Below are 20,687 nucleotides of genomic sequence, written 5' to 3' on the forward strand. Positions count from 1 at the left end.
GAAGACGATTGAGCGCCGTAAGCATCGTCTCGGGTTTGTATTTTACGGCCTCGAGTGGCAAGAATAGGCAGCCTCTCGGTGACGACCCTGCGATGCTAAGCTCCAGCCAGCAGGCGTCTGACGAGGCCGCGGCGATGACTAAGCCGAAATTTCCAGAACACCAACCACACCACGGATATGCTCACTCGAGGTACGTGCAGAGTCTGTACCTGGGCATTAGTCCTGGGCACAACGACCATTCAATCATCACTCAAGTAGTTACCCATGGAGTCCTTGCATTGAGAGAGAGTGTGTAGATTGCGCTGTCCTTCCTGAAAGAGTGCATCTGCGGATATAACTACATATATGTCCATGGTGTGCAGAGGCTAACAGGGTCCCTTACTAAATAGGCCAGAAACAGATACCTGGAACTGTCTCTTACATGGTGCCTCCGGGAGCGTCCCTGACGCCCTCGCCTGCTTCCACCACCTCAGTGGCTTGACAGTTTCAAGGGCTATAGCAAGCAGTCTATAATGCTGTTTAGCTACTAGAAGTAGTCTACTAATTGAAGGAAGCTATATTACTTGCATTAATATAGGCGATTGCGTTATGCGGCAGGCGCAAGGGTAGGTAGCTTGCACATGTTGTGACTGTGACGGTTGCTGTGATTATCGTAACTGCCACCAGAGTCGCGAAGTTGCTAGTAGAGTACGAGGCGGCCAACGGAGCTCCACATAGACGCCAATATAGGAAAGAGCAATAATGTAAGAGTCTTTGCCTGGTGGGCAAAAGCAGTGGTCGCGCTACCAAACCCCTCAGTCACTGCAAAGGCAAAGTGTGGCATGCAGCAAAAGAGAGCGAAATTGATTAAACGACAGCTTTGTCAATTGAGCACGCATAAGAAGGCTTGGTCCAACACCAAAGCAAAGCAACAACAACAACAACAAGGGCTAACCCCATGACATGTAACATGAAGAAGTTCATACTTACAGAGATATTGCTGTCCTTGAAATATAGAGCTGGCTGCTACTTTGGTCGTTATCGAGGAATTTGAAGGCTGCAACACAACCAAGGGCGCATGGCGCGCGAAGGTAGCAGCATGTCTAGCCCTGTTGCAATTTGACACTATTCCCAGTCTCTTTTTCCACGGCAAAATGCGCGAGCTAAGAGTTTTACAGAACCATGCTCACTCAAAAGCTCAAGCGCACCACAGCCGGCAAGAGTCACACGCTCAATCTGCGCAATCAGGCCGAGATCTTACAAGAAGGTGTCTGCAAATAAAAATCGCTGCTCTGCTCATCTCTCTTCTTCACAGCTCCTTAATACCAACCTTTCCGCTCTTTCTTATCGCCTCTCGCCTTACGACCTCCTTCAAGCAGTGCATCGACCCTCTTTCCTGTCATTGTTCACGAATATGGCACCAATGTCTTTAATGACAGTCAACAAGACCCCTGGGACTGCCTGCGCGCAGAGACCCGGCTTGTGATCCTCGACGTCTTACCGCAGGACGGTTGCAGCTTGGCTCGCTTCGTCAGTGTCGCGAGAGTTGCAGACGATCATCGAGCGGCACAACTTCGCCCGAATCAGACTGACACCGTCACGCCTCGCCGATTTTGGTTCGACTGTTCATCGCAATCGGGCTCTCGTGGGCTACATATGGCTTTGCTTGGAACTCCAAGAGTATGATTGCACCGAGTGTGCACCTCAAGATCCGGCAGTATGGGGCGTCAGCAACAAGGACAATATCCTCATCACCACAGCATTCCAGGATCTATTCTCAGCACTTAGCACCTGGGAGCCAAACGGCGACTTGCTGCTCGATGTCAGCGTTCACTCGCCCAGCGACTCAGAGCATTGGTTCAAATACCTGACCTTTGGGCCTGATGCTCCTTCGGACGAGTGCGGCCGGAATCGATGCGTAGAGCAGGCGATGGTAGCCAAAGTTGATCACCACTAGCATGGCTGGATTGCTGGCAGCCGAGCTTTCGCTCCGACCGACAATGCTACCTACAAAGTTTTCGAGGAAATCATGGGCGAAGGACCGTTCAATGATGACGAGCAGGAAAACCAATGGTGGCAGCAACTGCCATCAGCCCCAGCAGTAACAGGTATACTTCTACGTCAGCAGAACCGCCGACGATGGAAGCCGACATCGCTGGCACAGATGTTTGCCCGGCTTCCCAGACTCCAGGAGATCCACTACGAGCCTTGGAGGGAATGGGATAAGTCTCAGCCGAGGTGGACGGACAAATGTGAGTACTGTTGCGACCGTTCGCTGTTCTCTGCCATGCCATTTTGTTGACCGGGGACCACCTACTAATCTTCGTCTTTAATGTAGCCTACCGATCGCTTTTCGAGTCGCTCGCTTCCAACAAATTACGGAGACTCGTGCTCTTCGAAAACTTTAATCAACAGTAACCACCTAGTTTTACGGATTGTGAACATATTCGAGTCCCGAACTCTGGTGTTAGCCAAATGGTGGTCAACGCCAGTCTCAAGCTTGAACATCTCTCAGCGTCGTTCCCGGTGGATGCCAGCTATTTCTTCCATGCTTGCGAACTCTCCTGGAAGTGGCCCAACCTGACTTCGCTTGTGCTTACTTCACGACTACTCCCGCCCGATGAGAGCCCGAGCGAGATCGGCGACATGCTCCAGGAGGCAGCAGCAGTGGCCATGAAGATGCCAAAACTTGAAACAATGAAGATATGGAACGGACGAGAGGGATCGGCGATGCTCTTCAGATACGAGGCAATTGGGGGACGGGCAGCCTGCTGTTGTAACCTGGAGAGGAACATGGGAATTCGCTCTGCATCCTCCTGTGATCCGGGGTTGGGAAGCCGTCGCACTCGAGCATGGTGGCGGCGGATGCGTTATTGTCGAGGAACTGCTGGATGTTGGTGCAGTTGTCAAGTCTCATGGTGATGCGATCCACTATTTGAAGCTTTCAAAGCCGGTAATTCGGCCCGTTTCGTTACAGCAGATTCGGAGGGAGCACAGAATTCGGGAGGGAGCGCATAACGTGCAGGTCACTGTCTCGAACGAAGACTCGGTTATGATGGATGCAGTTAGCTAGGTAGGCAGGCTAAGCTTTCTACACCAAAGCAGCAGTAATATCATGTCCCTTGGTTGCTGTCAGTCTGGATAGCGCCTAAGACATTCTTCCTCACTATAGGCACAAGTGATGCATCTGGCAAGCATAATGCGAGACTTTTCGTCTCCCCAGCAGCCGTACATGGCGTTTTCTGCGCTGCCTTGAAATGGCTCCTGTGCACCGGCGCGACACGGCCAAAAGAACCTTGCTCGATGCCGTCAACATCACGCCGAATGGCCAACGGCACGTTTCGCTACCCGCGCCGCTCCCGCGCCGACGACTTTGGCCCAGCTCTCCGCTTCTGCAGCACCCGTGGTCTGCTCCGAAAGCTGGTTACGCAGCCGGACTTTGCCTCTCAACCCAAGCTCGATGCAACAGCATTGCTCGGCGGGCCGGATGGACTATTCCGAGTAGTTACACGGGGGCGAGGAACAGGAGGACCACAACCACGATGTCGGATTTCAACTCCGAACAACGGGAGGCCTGTCGCTCGCAATTGCGTGTTCGTCTCTCCCTCGGCCCCCATCTCTTGGGCCAGGTGACCTTTGTTGATGCAGCCAGCAAAGGGGTTTAGGACACATAATAAGAGCGTTGCGAGGGAGAGCGGCCCCCGCACTGGCTAGAGACACGCCACCGACAGAAGCAAAGAGTACATATACGGCATGTACCTGCGAGGTCCAAGGGATGGATATTCGGTAATTAGGGTGCTTCCCCTTATGGCGTGCTGGGGGGTGTGGCATATTGTGACCGGAAGGGCTTTCTGCCGCAGGAACTGCGCACCCGTTCGAGTTCGTCAGATACCAGCAATCCATCTGGTTCTTCTTTGGCCTGAGTTGCGAAAGATGCCCCCCGTTGTTAGTGTGTTTGGGGGCCCATGTTTCGAGCCGGCAGCTTTTCAGCTGACGCCGTCGTGGCTGAGCAGGGGTCTGGGTGTCGATCCTCTGACAAGCGTCATCATCCGAGTCTTTGGGACGAAATCTCGTCATCTGCCATGATGTTGGCAAACCCTTGCGACCAAAATCAGGCTGCCCATCAGTGATGAGTGCACAGTTGTCGGCCGCCCCGACCCCTGCTTTTGGGTGCCTGTGGGGCCCGTGTGGTCGCCCGCCCTGCTTCTATCCAGGCCAGCCATTTATTTGTCTCTGGTATTTCTGATAGTGCAGTATCTCGCAGCACGCGGTCACGCCTGCGGCTAATGATTAACGAGATCGCTCCACTGCCCTGGGTTGGGCCATCGAGCCTTGCATAGCGAAATGTGCAGACAACGGCGTGGTTGGTGGCCTTGCAGTCGTGTGCCCACACCATGCACGGTAGGGAGGATGGAAATTGGCGGGGGGGAAAGGGTGGGTAGAACCATCAGGTACCAGACACGATCGTTCTCGCTCGTTGGCTGGCGAGATGCGCTTTGACGCCAAGTGCGCAGAAGTGTCGTTGTTGAGTGCGAACGTTGGCATCAGAAACAGGGAATGACGCGGGCTGTCTGGGTGGGAGGGGTTCGGCTCAACCAGACGCCGCCAGCCAGGGCTTCACCACATGGCGAAAGGGGCATCTGGTTGGATCACTGACTGAAGCTATCCCGAGCAGGCCGAGTGTGCGCAAAATGAGGGGTTGAGACCTGACCTCTTTTGGCATGGCATGTGTCTGTACTGAGCGCATTGGCCGCGACACTCCGGCGTGCAGGACCCTGTGCTCCTGATGTCCAGGTAAGTACAGAGTAGTACCCACGGTGCTACGGTGCACAGGGCGTGGCCGCGGTGCGACTAGGGCTCTCGGCGTCATTTCGTGCGAGACACTTGATGGCCCCCACAGGCGACGGAGCGCAGAGACATATCAAAGAGCACGGGGGAACGATTTGGCGAGGATCGGGCCGTCAAGTGACAATGGGCCGTGCGACGGGGGGGGAACAGACGAGCTGCTCTTTTCTCCTCCGCTTGTTGAAGAAAGTGAAGAGTGGGCTCGACGCGGGATTGCATTCCATGCAGCGGACTCACCTCCAGTGGCCAGAGCAGAGTACATACATGCGTGGAGTTATAAGACGAAACGGCTAGAGCAGGGGCAAAGAAATATCGATTCAGGCAAGGGAAGCCGAGTTGGTAAGAGAGGGATATGACAAGGGGGCTGCCCGGAGAGACATGCAGGGCAGCGTTGGCACAGCCGAGACAATGCTTGGCTGGCTCGATCTCGTCGTACCGGTCGCAGAGCAACTGTATGTACTGTAATAGCCCGAGACGCCGACTTCTGATCAACAAAACGGAGCGAGACAGCGACCTGTGCGAAGTGTGCACTCGTCAGTCGGATAGGGACACTCCGCTTGCTGTTGAGATGTGATACAGCCAGTGTATGTACCAGCATGGCCTTGGCGGCAGGTATGAAAATAGGGACAGTCTGGCTTTTGCCAGGCCCGCCGGGATCCACTGATTCCTGCAAAGTCTAAAAGCCTTGCCTGCCGCTGTCGATGTTGCCACAGTGCTGCTTGTTTGTGTACCATGAGCTCGAGGAGCCCATGACCGGTGGGTGAGAGTGGTTGTTGGATATCGATGTGTGCCGACTTGAAGACGCCCAGTCGAACCCCTGGGTCTTCATACGTCTCGAGACGGCCGCGTACGCCTCCGGAGAGAGGACGGCGACGGCTTGAGCCCACACAGGGTGCCCGGCCGCAAACGGCGCGGTAGGCCCGAAATGTCGCCGGCGGGCTTTTGAAGCTAGAGGACACTTGCCCTGAGCGGATTACTTTGCTGTTGGCTGGTTGGTCAAGGCTGCAGTTGACGAAACTCTTGTGCTTTGCAATGTCCGGGAGAGTTTGCACAGCAGTGCCACGCCCAAGATGCAGCCATGATTTTCCGGAGGTGTAGTCAGTCGATGGATGTTGCGAGAGGAACGAGCTAGTCAGGGCGTCCATTTCCCTTTGCCTTTCTGGTCCGTTCTGTTTGCAGAAAAGGCAGCCCTAGCAAGACGCATCCCTCGAGCTTTTGCCCCTCCTCCCCCCCAATCTTGAGCCAGCGTGGTTGCGGTAGCTCGCACGAACAGCGTTGTTGATCGTCGCCGCACAACAGGACCGGCCGCTGCGGATCTCCCAGATGCCATGACTGGGCACAGGGGCTTGTGACTGTTCAGACTCCCTCTGTTTGGACCGGCAGACGGGGTTGCTGCCAGCGCAGGCGGACATGTCCATATGGTCGAGCAAACAAGCCACGATGTTCGCTGCAGGCTGTGCCCGCTGCCTGGCCGAACCTTGGTGTTGGAGGCACAGGATGCTGCAGTGGTCAACTGTGCCCGCAAAGGTGATGGATCTGGAGGCGTTGCCCGCGACCGTGTGCAAGGAGAGCAGCTGTTGGAACAGCCCGCGGCCAGAGATGCAAACAGCCACATGACATGGATGCCGACCGCTTGGAACAAGCCAGCGACGGTCTCCAAGGGCTTCGAGAGATGTCGGAGGATGTAGGCCATCCGCAGACACGGCTGGACAAATATAAGGACTTGACATAGGGTAGGCCCGCCGGGTTTTCTGTAGGGTGGCTGTGCCACAAGCCGGCTGGCGCTAAGCAGTGCCCCGGGAAGCTCCAGAATATACACCTGAACCGGTGACAGCCACAGCAGCTCCCAAGTACCCGTAGCCCGGAATCCAGTATACGGCCATCGCAGCCCATGTCGTCTGCGCACAAAGAAGTCGGTGAAAACCATTATCCAGCACGACCTCGACATCATCCCTCTCCCACCAGTTCCGGCCGATTAAAGAAGTACATGCTCGACACTCTCCGTCCGCATCGTCAGCGTCGTTTCCGCTTCGGGACTCCCTCCTGCGGCTCTCGACCCTTCCCCGCAACCAAAGCAGCCCTCCAGCACCCCCCCTTGTTTCGACGGCATCCGATCTCGAGACGGGTGACCTACAGTACATCGACCCATCCGTTGACACGGTGTATAGCTGTTGGTGTACTGGTTCATCTCCGCCCTCCAAGAGCGTGCTGCCCAGCAGGCGGATGCGCAAGGAGCGAGCAGCTATTCGCCTGCTTCATCGGCAGTATGTCTCTCCTTCTCGAGCAGACACACAAACTAAAGCGCCAGTTGCCAACGCCTAGCTCGACACCGCCAACCTTATTAGTAAAACTCGGAGTCAGCGGCCCAAAGATCGGAGACCCTTGGCTGGCGCCGACAAGACACACGCCTCCCCCCTCGTCGACGAGCCCGCCGCACGCCCACCCCCCTCCCCCGTCGACAATTTACCCTGCCTTCGCCTAAGCTGATTCCCGCGCGCGACCCAGTGCAGGCTTTGCAGTGCGGGCCTTGTTGTGCGTGTCCTGCCCAACAGCGAGAGATCGAGAGGGTCGCAGCAAGTACCCTATCGGTCACGACTCGACTGGCCAGGGAAGGTGTAAAAAAAAAAAAAAGCTCGTCCGTCCTTCCGCTCCACTGGCCCACGTTCTTCTTTTTTTCTTCCCTCCTCACCTCAAACCCCCCATCATCGCTCACGACTCTTCCTTTGCGCGTGTTTTGGACGTTGGCCGAGAGAGTTACGGTTGTTTTTGCCGGCGCCTAAAAGTGAGTATCCTTTTCCATTTCCCCCTCGACTGATCATTGCTCTCGATTCCCCATCTGTCCGTGGCTCGTCCTGCACCTCCGGGTTGAGATCTCCTTCTGGCCGGTGCTACCCCTCGATGGCAATGACAAAATCGCCAACGTCAATCCTTCAAACGAGACGCTCGAGTGCGCATGCGAAGTCGTCGGCCCTGGACCCATTGCGACAGGTCTCAACACGCAGAGGACCCTAGCCACGGCCCGCGACGACGGAGCAGTTCCCCTCCACTGGGTTGGCGGTGCCTTGTGCGCCGCGACTCGACTCGCCCTCTTCGCAACATCAGGCCGCATGCGCCATGCACCCATTCACTCTGAATCGAGCGCGCCTTGAGCATGGCTCGACACCGATCAACCTCGATGCCGCCCGGACGTTGAGCCGACATCTCGCCGCCGCGCACGTGCCGTCAAGACGCATCATCTGAGCGCCTCACCTCGGGTATGCTAGGCATCAACCATTTTGACATGGCGACACGGGGAAATGGGTCCGAAATTGCGCTTCTCCGGCATCGACCGGAGAGCATTTCACGCTTCCGCGCCTGCTGTCATGGGCATACGCCGATGGGCGCGCCCTGTCGCTCGACGTACCGAGACGTCGCCACATAGCCCTCGCTTCCAGAGTGGTTGGAGCCAGCACCTACATGGGCGGGGCGTGATTCGCAACAGACCGTCTCAAACCTCTTCATCGACAGTCCCCAAAATTCAATCGCCGTGATGCCTCAGGTAACGCGAGTTGTCGGTATCCATAGATTCGCCTGGTCACACATCAACAGTATGCGTCAATGCTTGTCTTCAAAGCGACACGATATACTTCCTGAACGATCTTGCCTACTCCCCGTCCGCTGGAAACACCTCAGACGCCGGATAGCAAGTTTCCTGTGCCGGCGCTTTCCTGGACCTGGCGGATAATTCGGCTCGGACGCATCAGAACCAACTGCTGGCAGTCCTCTTCATGTTGGGAATCGGATCATGCTCACCTGCGCTTGATATTTTCCACCTGGACAAACTGTAGTCCTGGCTGCAGCTCTCCCAGACTGGCCGAATCCAGCCTGGCCATACACACAGCACTGAGATTCCGCCGAATATGGATGCCACGCCGGACTGACATCAACCCTACCCTGAGCGCATGTTCATTTTACCATGTCTTGGAGCCTTTTGGAGCACAGAGCACATGAAAAGTTCGAAATAAATCATGGGCGTTGATACTAACCGTCAAAGTAGGTTCTAGTGGTTTTCAGAGCGTTTCAGCTGTTACACACGTTCCTTCGGAATCTCTGGTAACGCGTGCGTTCGGTTTCCAATCACCAAAGGAATATCCCGTTCCAGCTTCATCTCGACAGTCACCGTTTGGACACTGTCGTTGTTGTCTGTTGCTTGGCCACCGGCGGAATATTTCGACGCACTCTCTTGCAACTTCCAACGCGGCGTGTCGGCGTCTTGACAGCTTGCCTTTCGACTACGCTACTGGGTCTCGGCATTGGGTCTGGATACCGGCCTTTTTCGATTCGCTTCCGATTTTCGTTTCGATTCGACCGCGTAGCATCCAGAGGCTCCAGTAGGTTAGTATACCGATCCTTGTGGCCGTCAAACGCAACCTCAATGCGTTTGAAAGAGCCGCAGTTCGCAGCACGTAGACGGGTAGAGCAACGAACTGACACATGACACAGATTCTCCTCTCGGTATTCGTATCCGACAACACCGCCCAAGAGGCCTCAACCCGCTCCTTTCAAAGCGGAAATACAGAACGTAGTCGAATAATCGCCCGTTCTTGTCCTCTCCGCCCTCTCCCCTCGATTTGTCATTCGGTAAGTAACACTCTGCCTGTTGGTGATCCCTAGGCCGGTCGATCAAAAGTGGTATGGTCGCGGCCGTGTTACGTGCTCCAGACTTGTCCTCGCCGATCCTAGTTTTTGTGTGCGCCGGAAAGTTTTCGCTTTGCTGGCTCCCTATTCTCCTATTGTTGCGGAGTCCTGGGCGGCCCCAGGTAACAAAGCTATCACGACTCGCCATATTATTACTGCGGGGCCTGATTGATCGACCGTCACTTCACGCCCCGATCGAGACTGCTAACCAAGGCCTTCTCGCAGATCCACCAGAGACCATCTTCGTCGAGGTCGCCGATTGTTGATATACCATCCAGATCAGCTTCTCGATCCCTTCACGCAACTTGAGTATACTGCAACAAGATGTCTTTTCCCAACGGCACCCCACCGGCAACTGACATGTCGGCTGTTGCACCGCCCCCAGGCGGCCAGGATCAGCAAAAGACTACGCTCTGGTAAGCGATCTACGGAGTTGCCATGTTGCAGGTCGCTGACGCTGCGCTTCAGGATGGGCGAGCTTGAACCCTGGATGGATGAGAACTTCATCAAAGGCGTCTTCCTATCGGCTGCAGGCGAGACTGTCAATGTTAAGGTCATTCGCGACAAGAACTCTGGGTAAGTCGACAGTCCGCGGCCCTCGGCCATGCGCCCCGCTGCCCGAGTCAAAGGCGACTAAGACGACGTACAGAAACGCCGGCTACTGCTTTGTTGAGTTTCCGACTCCCGACTCCGCCAACAAGGCTCTCACTTTGAACGGCACTCCTGTTCCCAACAGCTCACGCCAGTTCAAGCTCAACTGGGCCTCGGGTGGCGGACTTGTCGATAGACGGTATGCTCTTCTTGTTTCGACTGCCTGGCTGCGCTGACCGGCTGACCTCTTGCTGCAGAGACGACCGTGGTCCCGAGTATAGCATCTTTGTGGGTGATCTGGGCCCCGAGGTCAACGAATACGTCCTGGTCTCTCTGTTCCAGGCCCGCTTCCCGTCTTGCAAGTCTGCCAAGATTATGACGGACGCCATGTCGGGCCAGAGCCGCGGCTATGGCTTTGTTCGCTTCTCGGACGAAAACGACCAGCAGCGCGCGCTCGTTGAAATGCAGGGTGTGTACTGTGGTAACAGACCTATGAGGATCTCTACCGCTACGCCCAAGAACCGGTACGTGTGGCATGGAGCATCCCCGACCTTTCGCAGCACGAGCTTACTCCCTGTCCTCAGCGGCAACCACGGGTTCGGTGGGCACGGCCACCACGGCGGGCCCATGATGGGAGGCGGCGGCATGCCCCAGCAGCAACAGATGTGGGGTGGTGGAATGCAGGGCTTTCCGTACGGCGGCTATAACCCTGCCACGCAGATGAACCAGTTCACGGACCCCAACAACACGACCGTCTTTGTCGGCGGGCTTTCGGGCTACGTGACCGAGGACGAACTCCGCTCCTTCTTCCAAGGCTTTGGCGAGATAACATACGTCAAGATTCCACCCGGCAAGGGCTGCGGCTTTGTCCAGTTTGTGCACCGTCACGCCGCTGAGATGGCCATCAACCAGATGCAGGGCTACCCGATTGGCAACTCGCGCGTGCGTCTCAGCTGGGGCCGGTCTCAGAACAACTCGGGCGTCGGCACCCCTTACCGACCCGCTCCCCCGCCGCCTCATTACATGGGCATGCCAGGCCACGGCCCAGGCCCCTATGGCCCCCAACACTTTGGCGCTCCGGCTCCTGGCCTTCAGGGACCCCCGGGACCACCCGGCCCCGCTGGCCCTCCCCAGGTATGATGGGCTGCCCAGGATGAAGTGTGTTTAGACGACTGACATGCTTTGCAGTAAATGACCTGGCTCGTTGACGCCCGGCTCGAACGGCCAGACCCAAGCGCATGTTGGGGGAGCTCGTTTTTACGACGTTCTTTTGTTCTTGGTGGCCCAATCTACGAAGGCCTTTGCCTGGCGTGACGTTGAGGCGTTGGGACTGATTTATCTCATACCAGCATTGCTCTGCTCGTCACCATGATACAACGCTCTCGATTTTCTTGAGTCGATTATGACCGGCGTTGGAGATTTTAGTCCCCTGGTGGATTGTCATCAGTCAATTTCAACGGTTGCGGCTTTTTTTTTCTTTTGTCACCCCAGTTAAAACATGCTTTTTGCTGCCCTCGGCCGTGGCTTCTTGCTTAGCGTGCGTGTTTATTCTTGTGATGTTTGTCTTGCGCCCGCGATTTGCAGTTGCTTCGATGCTGTTGCTTGTCTTGCCTCGGGCTGCCCAGTGCGTCAGTAGCTCTCCCGATGTGATGGTCCTCGAGTCCAAGTCACGGTTTACTTGCTGGGTGCGGTTTAGTTGGGGCTTGCTCACGCGCACCGTGAGCCTGCTTTTCGGCACTTATGGTCATGGTCGTTCGTCACAGCCAGCTCTCGAGCGGGTTGGAAGACGGTCGGCCTACTGTCTTGCAAACCTGTCCGGCTGCGAGAGCGTTTGCTGCTCCAGGTTGGTTGCGCTGCCGGCCTGTCCTCCACTTGTTGCGTGGAACCTGCCTTGTGTATTTTTGACCTCGCCTTCTTTGGATTGCTGATGAAGACAACGAAGTGATGATTTGCGCTCGCTGGGATGATGAGAGCTTTGGAGTTTTTGGCAGGCGTAGGCGTCGAGGCCGGTCTCCTGCGGGCATTGACGCTGGGCTGAGGGAAGGCTGGCTGGGGGCAGAAAGCCAAGGCGACGGCGGCTTTAAACAGTACGCTGCGAGGCCCAAGGGTGTTGCGTCGGGCTTGGACATGTCGGGACATGTCGTTGGGACTGATGGACTCTTTTTGTCGCGTGCGATGATGATATACCACCCGGGAGAGTTGAACGCTTTGCTCGAACGAGTTCGTTGAAGAGAAGTTGCAACTTACAAGGGGGCCCAGTGGAAGCATACCAAGACCACGGCTGCTTCGACAGCCCAGTATTGATTGTGCTGTGTTGTCCTTTCGTGCTCGACAGGTGAAGCCGTCTCGAGCCGAAGCCGAGTGCAAGGGTGTCGTCTCTGACCCACAGTGTCCACGTGTTTAATGCCCTATTTCTTGGGCCGAGGCCTCAAGTTTCTGATGGATCTAGGAACCAGGCGACGGGTGTTTCTCAATTACTGCCTGCAAGGACGTGAAAAAACCAACAAAAAACAAGGCGAGGTTTAGATGCTCTTTGACAAGAAGGCAGTGCAAGTATAGAAAAATGGCGGCTGAAAATAATCCAAAAAGGGATGAGGGCAGCAAAAGAATGCGTCGTCCGGAAATCGAATCCGAACCTCAACTTTGGAAGAGTTGAATCCTAACCATTAGACCAACGACGCTGTTGCGCTTGTTGAGTTGCGGTCGAGTACAGCGGTATATGTACATGCAACTCACTTTTCTCTGGCTGCCCCGCCCCAAGCTCCTCGGAGATGCGCTACGACTTCAAAAAGGCAAAAACAGGTGCTCCCAGCGTCAAGGTTGGACTGGTGTTTCAACGCCGGCGCCGCCTGTATGCCGGCAGTGAAACTCACGCCAAGTATGCACCAACAGCTGCTCCGAAACGTCTCGGACTGTCGCGGCCCGGTCTTCCTCGCGGCCAGAGTCAAGCAGCGACAGGACGGGCATGTGCACTTCTCAGTCTGTGTGCGAGGGCTGCTTGAAGTGTCACCACCAATACCCTTGGCACCGCTTCAAGAGGGAAGGAAGTTTCTCCTATAGAACTGGTCGGAATTGGTCGAGGCGGGATGAGCTTGACAGAGGACTCGGACGGAGATGAATCGAGTACGGAAAGGCAACGTCTCGAGTCAGGCCTTCAAGGAACCTATTTTCTCCTGCACAGCACAATACGCTACGCTCCTCGGCTGGCAAATGTAGGGGTATGCCTCACTGCTCGACGTTCTGGCCTGGCACGTTTATGCCCTTCTGACCCAAAGGCACGGAATAAGGGTGTTCGCAGCCCCAGCTCTTGTGCTGCAGAAACGCACGCTTGGACAGGTGATTGCGGATGGCCCCTTGGGTCTTCGGATTCGGGGCCTGTACATGCAGCGGGAGAAAAGACACAGCACGAAAAGCTCCCGGGCTGCTCGAGTTTACGAGACAAAACTACCGAGTCTCGAGATCCTCGGTAAGTAAGAGAGGAGGGACATGTTGGATACACTACGCCTCTATTGAGGCTGGAGATTGAAGAGTCTGCAGACAATACGCACACGTGTCTGGAACTAAGATCTACCCTTTTGTTCTGCTACTCTCACCCGCAGCTTGTCTCTGTCCTGTCCAGCTTGACTGTCGCGTCTAGAAGATGGCGAGAGCGTTTGGGGGCGAGGCAATGAGGCACGGGTGGTTCAGAGGAGCCGAGGTAATCATAAACGAGTAGCGCTTGGTCTTTTGGCAGTATTGCGACAGCTTGCCGAGGTCCCAGAGCTCGCCTATGGGCATGCCAAACAGGCCGAGCATGTAATGGTGGAGAACTACAAGTCAAGTCCTGGTCAGCTCATGTATTCCTCTCCTCGACTTCTTCCAGGGGCTCGCAGCATATGAATGCGATGGTACCTGGGTTCTCCATCCCGGCACGCGTGCCGTCGGGATTGATGGGCGGGAAGACTTCGAGGGCGACGCTGTCGGATGCGGCGGCGGTGAAGCGCTTGTTCCAGAGCCACCTGGCCATCTCCGGGGAGCCCTCGATGCCGCTGAGGCGGGGAAAGGTGTGGGCCACGCGGGCGGCCTCTTGCTGGGAGAGGCCGTCGACGAACTCGGTGGCGCCGGTGCGGACGACGAGGACGTCGCCCGGGCGGAAGTCGACAGCAAAGTGGCGGGCGCAGGCCTCGAGCTGGGCGACGGAGATGGCGGTGCCGTCAAAGGGGCCAAAGGAGAGGCCCGTGTCGCGGGCAAAGGCGGCATAGTCGAGCAGGACGCCGCGGCCGGCGAGGGCGCCGCGGGCGTGCCAGTGGTCGAGGGTAGGCATGTCGTTTTCGGCGGTGGAGGCGGCGGCGAGGGCGCGCGCGTCGGGGCGGAGGCCGTTGTAGGCGAGGCCCGAGGGGAGGTGCTGGACGTGGCACAGGCTGTCCCACTGGCTGCTGGACTGCGTGTTGAAGTCGAGCTCGTCGTCCCAGCTGCTGGCCTCGGGGGGGATGCCGGGCATGGTGTCGGGGAGGTAGAGGACGGTGTGCCGGGGGGGTTTGCGGCCGGGGATGCCTAGCTTGGCGAGGCCGTCGAGGGGCCAACTGGGATGTGTTGGCGGTGTTTGGCCGTATTCGGGCAGTCTTTGTAGCGGTATCGTGAAAGGGGAGGAAAGAGTATGAAGAAGAGGAGAGAAGAGGAGGAGAGAAGAGGAGGAGAGAGGAGGAGGAGGAGGAGGAGGAGGAGAGAGGAAGGGGAGGAGGAGGTCCATGAGAAAATCCCATCCTACACGTCCTTGATCTTACTTGAGAGAAATGGACACCCCGTCCTTGACCTCTGCGGCGGCGGCCTTGACGACGGCCGGGGTGAGAAAGTTGAGCGTGCCGACGAGGTCCTTTTGCCCGTCGCGATCAAAGACGCCCCAGGCACAGCCCTGCGGCATGCCCTCGACCTTGGGCAGGTCGTCGAAATCTGGGTACGACGAGGGTTCGAGCGTCATGGCTTTGAGTTGAGTCAAGGGACGAGTCTGTGGGTGTTGAATGTCTGAGGGTGTCGTGGTTGGGTGTTTGCGGCAACAAACAGCAGGAAACGAGCAAAAATGGCCAGGCATCAATCGGCAGTGCCATTCAGTAGAGCCTACATCATGGGACATGCATTACCTGTAGTGTGCATGCGAATATGAGAAAGAGTCTATTTATGCAGGGTCAACATGCTGCGTGAGGCCCCTCAGGGGTTCACGTTGGAAGAAGTCAACTATATGGGCATTGACATGTAGATTCATTCTAAATACAGAGTCAAGTCGAGCAACGGGCGTTTACTGTTCCAATTCTTCTTCTGGCGGAGAAACGAGGCTCGGCCGAGGAACCCGAGATGCAGAGGCGGACCCCCTGCTCCTCTGGCGTTGCCGAGCTGCTTCCAGTGCGGAGAAGAGATCTGAATGCAAAGCCGTCATCACTGTCTAGTGGCGCTGGCCATCGTTGGCCTCAATGGTCGACGCAAGAATCAAACATGAGTCGCCGATTGGGTGGACGGGCAAGGTGCGTGCTGTGCATATTCAATGGTTTGTTGTATGGATGGAGTCTATGGACCCCGTGTCCCATGATGATGACGAGGATGTGGTGATGGTGCATTAGAACAGCCCTAGAGCGCTGAGTGCATGCGGTCATGATGGATGGGCCCGACCATCTCCATGTAAGAGTGCTCCCCCTAATTCACCGCCATCAACCGCCATCCCTCTGCAGCTCACCAGCCCGTGCCAATCATCCACAGCCATGGCCGGGGCCCCTGACCTGGCCACCATCGCCAGCCGGTACCAAGCGGAAAAGAACAAGCGGCTGCGCCCAGACGGAGATGCCCAGTACCTCGAACTCGGCCTTTCCCCCTCGTCGAGCCGCCTCGCCGGCCTGGCCCAGGACCCCTGGGCCGACCACGACGCCCTCGACGCCCGCCCCCCGGGCCTCGCCGACGGCGACGACGTCCGGGTCCTGGTCCTCGGCGCCGGCTACGGCGGCCTCGTCCACGCCGTCCGCATTGTCGAGGCCGGCTTCGCGCCCGCCGACGTGCGCATCGTCGACCCGGCCGGCGGCTTCGGCGGCACCTGGTACTGGAACCGCTACCCGGGGCTCATGTGCGACGTCGAGAGCGCCATGTACATGCCGCTGCTCGAGGAGACGGGCCATGTGCCGGCGCACCGCTTCTCCTACGGGCCCGAGCTGCGGCGCCACGCCGAGGCCGTTGCCGCCCGCTGGCGCCTCGCCGACCAGGCCGTCTTCCGCACCCGCGCCCGCTCCCTCGCCTGGGACCACGACGCCGGCCGCTGGAGCGTTGTCCTGCGCCAGGTTCGCGGCCGGAGCGGTCGCGAAGTCGACGTGGCGGTGCGCGCCCAGTTCGTCGTCCTCGCCGGCGGCGTCCTCAACCACCCCAAGGCGCCCCAGGTGCCCGGCATCGACGACTTTGCCGGCCCCATGATGCACACGGGCCGCTGGGACTACGCCGTCAGCGGCGGCTCGCCCGACGACTGGACCCTCGCGGGCCTCGCGGGCAAGCGCGTCGGCGTCGTCGGCACCGGCGCCACGGCCGTGCAGCTGGTCCCGGAGCTGGCCAAGTGGGCGGGCCGCCTCGTCGTCTTCCAGCGCACGCCGTCGGCCGTCGACGAGCGCGGCCAGCGCGAGACGGACACGGAGGCCTGGCGGGCCATGACGGCGCGTCCGGGCTGGCAAAAGGCACGCATCGACAACTGGAACGGGCTGATCAGCGGGTACCCCATCGACGAGAACTTGGTCGGCGACGCCTGGTCCCTGATGCGCACATACAAGCACCTCGTCGGCGGGCCTCACGACGAGCCCGTGGCCCTGCAGCGCGTGCCCGATGTCGTGGCCGAGGCGCACGCCCCTCGCATGGAGCGCCTGCGCACGAGGGTGGACCAGGTCGTCACCAAGGACCGGGCGGCGGCCGAGGCGCTCAAGGCGTGGTATCCGTCGTGGTGCAAGCGGCCGTGCTTCCACGACGACTATCTCGAGGCCTTTAACCTGGACCACGTCAGCCTCGTCGACACGTCGGCCGCCAAGGGCATCGAGCGCTTCACCCGCGCGGGCATCGTGGCCGCGGGCCGCGAGTACGAGCTCGACATCATCGTCCTGGCCACGGGCTTCCGCTCCCCGGCCGTCGCCATGGTCGAGCCCAGCAGCCGGTCCAACACGACCGTCACGGGCCGGGGCGGCGTCGAGCTCGCCCGCAAGTGGCACGACGACGGCGCCAGCACCCTCCACGGCATGCTGACGCACGGCTTCCCCAACCTCATCCTCACGGGGCCGGCGCAGGCCGGCGCCTCGGGGAACTACGCCGGCGTCCAGGACGTGCTGGCCCGCCACGCGGCCCACGTCTTGTCCGAGGCCGTTGCGCGCGCAGAGAGAGACGGCGTGGACGGCGGCCGCGTCACCGTCGAGGCGACGGAGCAGGCCGAGGCCGACTGGACGGCGCGGATTGTGAGGCGGGCGACGTGGATGGCGCCCGTTGCCGTCTGCGGACCTGGCTATATCAACAACGAGAGCGACGCGGCGCACCGCTCGCCCGACGAGGCTGCCAAGGGGGCGCGTGCGTCGCCGTATCCGCTCGGCATCATCGAGTATGAGCGTGTCTTGGAGCGCTGGCGGCGCGAGGGGAGCATGCAGGGTTTGACTGTGGGCTCGTCGGGGGGCGGCTGTGGTTGAGTCGATGTTGAACCCGGCGGCCTAGATAGGGGATCTTCGCGCTCAAGTGGTGCTGCCTGCAGATCGACTTCAAAGTGCTCGTGGGCACAGGAGACGTCCATGGCTGTAGCGGAGAGAGCGATGGGAACTCTGCGGTTCGGACGCAGGAAGCAACGCTTTTCAGTGGATGACCAGCTCCAACAATAGCTGGGCACTCTTCTCGCCGGGCAGAACATGGTTTGCGTCGGTGACTAGAAATCTCGCTCGCAGAATATCAAACAAATATCCGGTCGTTACCGCCAAGGCTCCCCGGGCCTCGTTTTTAAACAAATAAGCAAGAGTCTCTAGGCTCGCATGCGTCCGGCACTCTCTTTCCTATCTGAAGATTGGAGCAATATACGCCTTGCAAGAGCATGCACTGTCATCAATGTCGACTCGTGCTGCAGCCGTGTAGACTGCACTCTTGGACAAAGGCACTCTCCCCAAGGCTCCCAAGAGTAACAGTGGCCCTATGCTGCTTGTCCAAACAGGAGCCGACAGCAGGCTACTTTGTCTCTGGGCCTTGAAGAAGACACCCCGGCTCTATAGGTCCCTCGTTTGGAGTGAATGGCTCTCGCGTTGACGGCATGGATGCCAGTTCAGCTCGAGGTTTCCCTCAACAGCCGAGCCAGCAAAACGATTGGGGTAATGCTGCTCGCACGGGCCCGTCATGGAAGCAGAAGAGTACTATTGAACATCTTTTGCACCAGGCTCAGAACTACTCGACCGCCCAAGTAGATTTCGCCTTCAACAAGAACAGGCCCCCATTGCCGCCAGCACTGTATTTTTCTTTTGCCAGTCTCCTCGACAAACTCTCCAAGTATAGCTATTTCGTCCGTCGACCGCAGTAGCACGTAGAACTACATGTAGTGGGAGCGTGGAGTCAGCTCTGCACGTCTCTGGTCGGGCTTCGTCGAGAGCTACTGGTGTGGCGAAATCGAAACCTGGTCATAAATCAAAGGCCAACATCATGGAACTGAAACCAAGACACAAATCAATACAGAGCAGAACACTTACTGTTATCGGAAGAAACCATTCAATTTGGTCAGCTCCTCGCTTCAAGCTTCGTTCGAGACCGTAGAAAAGCTGGGGTATTCGTTAAGAGAACCGTGACAAACTTGGGGAGGGCTTGTTTTGCAGCAGCAAGGCACAGCAGGCCCAGCTGGGTTGGTAGTTGAAATCTGTCGACAAAACCTGAAGCAATTCTTTGCAAATATGGACCTGGAGCCGTGGGCAGATCCAAAGTTGGCACTCGCTCACTGGCTGTGCTGGTCTCCCCTGAGGCTGGCAGAGCAAGGCCTGGCCCTCGGAGGTCCCCAGAATTAGCCATTTGCATGGCCAGGAAACGCACCTGTGAACTTGTGATCTCTGCTGGATGCTCCGCCTCGCTGCTTTCTTGGTTATTTGATTTTGTAGTCGTCTTGCGAGTCGATGAGGAGCAGCCAAGCTGAACCTGGCGTCTCGAAGAAACATCGTCGCATCTTGCCGCTCATGTCTCCGTTTGTTGTTGCCCAGCGCCGTCCAGAACACCACGAGGTACAATTTTCTTGGCTCTCCACACTGTCGGAAGAAAAGGGGCTGAGAGCGCGTACTGAAAGGCCGGCAGCTCGCCACGGACGGCAGATGGCGGTGATGAAGTTGGTGTTGCGTGTATCTCTTCACGTCTTTTCCGAATTTTCCTGCTCTTGTGTAGCAAAATCTGGCGCACCGAACGAGTGGCACGGTCAGAAGAGTGTTTCGAGAGAAGTAGCCCCTTGATTTTTTTGAACTGACCAGCAGCCGAGCTGGACACAGTACAGGCACCAGAATCAGGAGGAGGGCATCACCGAGACCCTGTCAGCAGGTGATGGAGCCGTGTCGGAATGTTTGGGATCGGAGGATGGCGGTACAGCGCGTTGACCCGTGTCGTACACGACGATGCTGTATGCAGCCGAGCACAGAGAATGCGGGTAGAGACAGGACATAGGGGTTTTGGTGCAGTTGGTGATTTGTTTGCGCATCCCTGCTCCAGCATCTGGCCGATTCTACAGCACATGCAGTCAGGGAACACAGACGAGCTGGGGCTGGCCGGGTTCTGGCCACCCGTAGGCCCTGCATCAGACCGCTCCTTTTGTTAATTCGAAGAAAATTTCTGGTCCTCTTCATCCACAGAGGTTTGAAATGCTGGCCTCATCGGCGTGCCCAGCAGCAGCTTCTTTTCCTCGAGAGTTGGGTTCAAACTTGATGGCACACATCGTGCAAGCTCCCTCGAATTTGCCCCTTAGAAGCCAATGTTTGCTTACTTGCAAGTTCCACTGCAAGGGGTCTGCTCCGCCTTATTGTCCCGCGGCCTCGAAAAGCGAGATTTCTTCCCTGCAAGCATCAACGAGATGGGGGAAACTGCCGCGCCCCATGGTCAAGGAGGGCACTCCGAGCCTGCACTGCCATGGGGCTTTTCCTTTTCAAATAACAGTTTCATCGCCTCCAGGACCATCAAGAATAAGGCGCCTCTTCCAAATTCAAACGACTCCATCATTGCTCCTGAACGTGCCACAACACTCCCCCTTGGACATGGCCATGTGCCGAACATTTTCTATCCTTGGAGCCTGCCACGAGAGAGCAAGCAATGCGAGAGCTCGTCAACCGAAGCCAATGCCGCCTACCCTACATAGAGCTAAACGGAGGAGAACACACACACGCAAATTGCAGAAGCACCAGGGCTGGGGCACGAGTAAGAGCCGGCAGCTCAAGCCACTCATGACGTGGCACTTGCAGCAGGCCATAAACCTTGAGCTCGCTTCTCCGCGGATGTGGGAGCGGTTGACGGGGCGATGCCAGCCATTCGCCAGCCCCCTTTTCCCGCGTATCTGCACCCACGACCAAGGAGAGACCATTCATGATATTGTTCAGGTATTCAAGCATTCTATAGAC

The 20,687-nt window shown here is 57.6% G+C and overlaps 3 protein-coding genes and 1 non-coding gene across 4 annotated transcripts; 2 read left to right on the forward strand and 2 right to left on the reverse strand.

Moving 5' to 3' along the window:
• Window positions 1-9,861: 9,861 nt before the first annotated feature.
• HRG_05261 (RNA recognition motif domain-containing protein) lies at window positions 9,862-11,232 on the forward strand (the record flags this gene model as incomplete). Its single annotated transcript, XM_044863732.1, has 5 exons — window positions 9,862-9,917; window positions 9,970-10,077; window positions 10,151-10,291; window positions 10,350-10,616; window positions 10,677-11,232. 5 exons carry the CDS (start codon window positions 9,862-9,864, stop codon window positions 11,230-11,232), a joined length of 1,128 nt encoding a protein of 375 aa, XP_044720264.1.
• A 1,469-nt stretch (window positions 11,233-12,701) lies between these two features.
• On the reverse strand, window positions 12,702-12,773 carry HRG_12099. The gene has a single exon. It is a non-coding gene; the product is annotated as a tRNA-Gly (tRNA).
• Window positions 12,774-13,725: 952 nt separating this feature from the next.
• HRG_05262 (putative cyclase domain-containing protein) lies at window positions 13,726-15,049 on the reverse strand (the record flags this gene model as incomplete). Its single annotated transcript, XM_044863733.1, has 3 exons — window positions 13,726-13,901; window positions 13,984-14,654; window positions 14,856-15,049. The coding sequence occupies 3 exons, from the start codon at window positions 15,047-15,049 to the stop codon at window positions 13,726-13,728; spliced, it is 1,041 nt and encodes a 346-aa protein (XP_044720265.1).
• A 772-nt stretch (window positions 15,050-15,821) lies between these two features.
• HRG_05263 (pyridine nucleotide-disulfide oxidoreductase domain-containing protein) lies at window positions 15,822-17,759 on the forward strand (the record flags this gene model as incomplete). Its single annotated transcript, XM_044863734.1, has 2 exons — window positions 15,822-16,829; window positions 16,908-17,759. 2 exons carry the CDS (start codon window positions 15,822-15,824, stop codon window positions 17,757-17,759), a joined length of 1,860 nt encoding a protein of 619 aa, XP_044720266.1.
• Between the last annotated feature and the right edge of the window lie 2,928 nt (window positions 17,760-20,687).

This window comes from Hirsutella rhossiliensis, assembly GCF_020360975.1.
Source record: "Hirsutella rhossiliensis strain HR02 chromosome Unknown scaffold00005, whole genome shotgun sequence".
Taxonomy (NCBI): Eukaryota; Fungi; Ascomycota; class Sordariomycetes; order Hypocreales; family Ophiocordycipitaceae; genus Hirsutella; species Hirsutella rhossiliensis.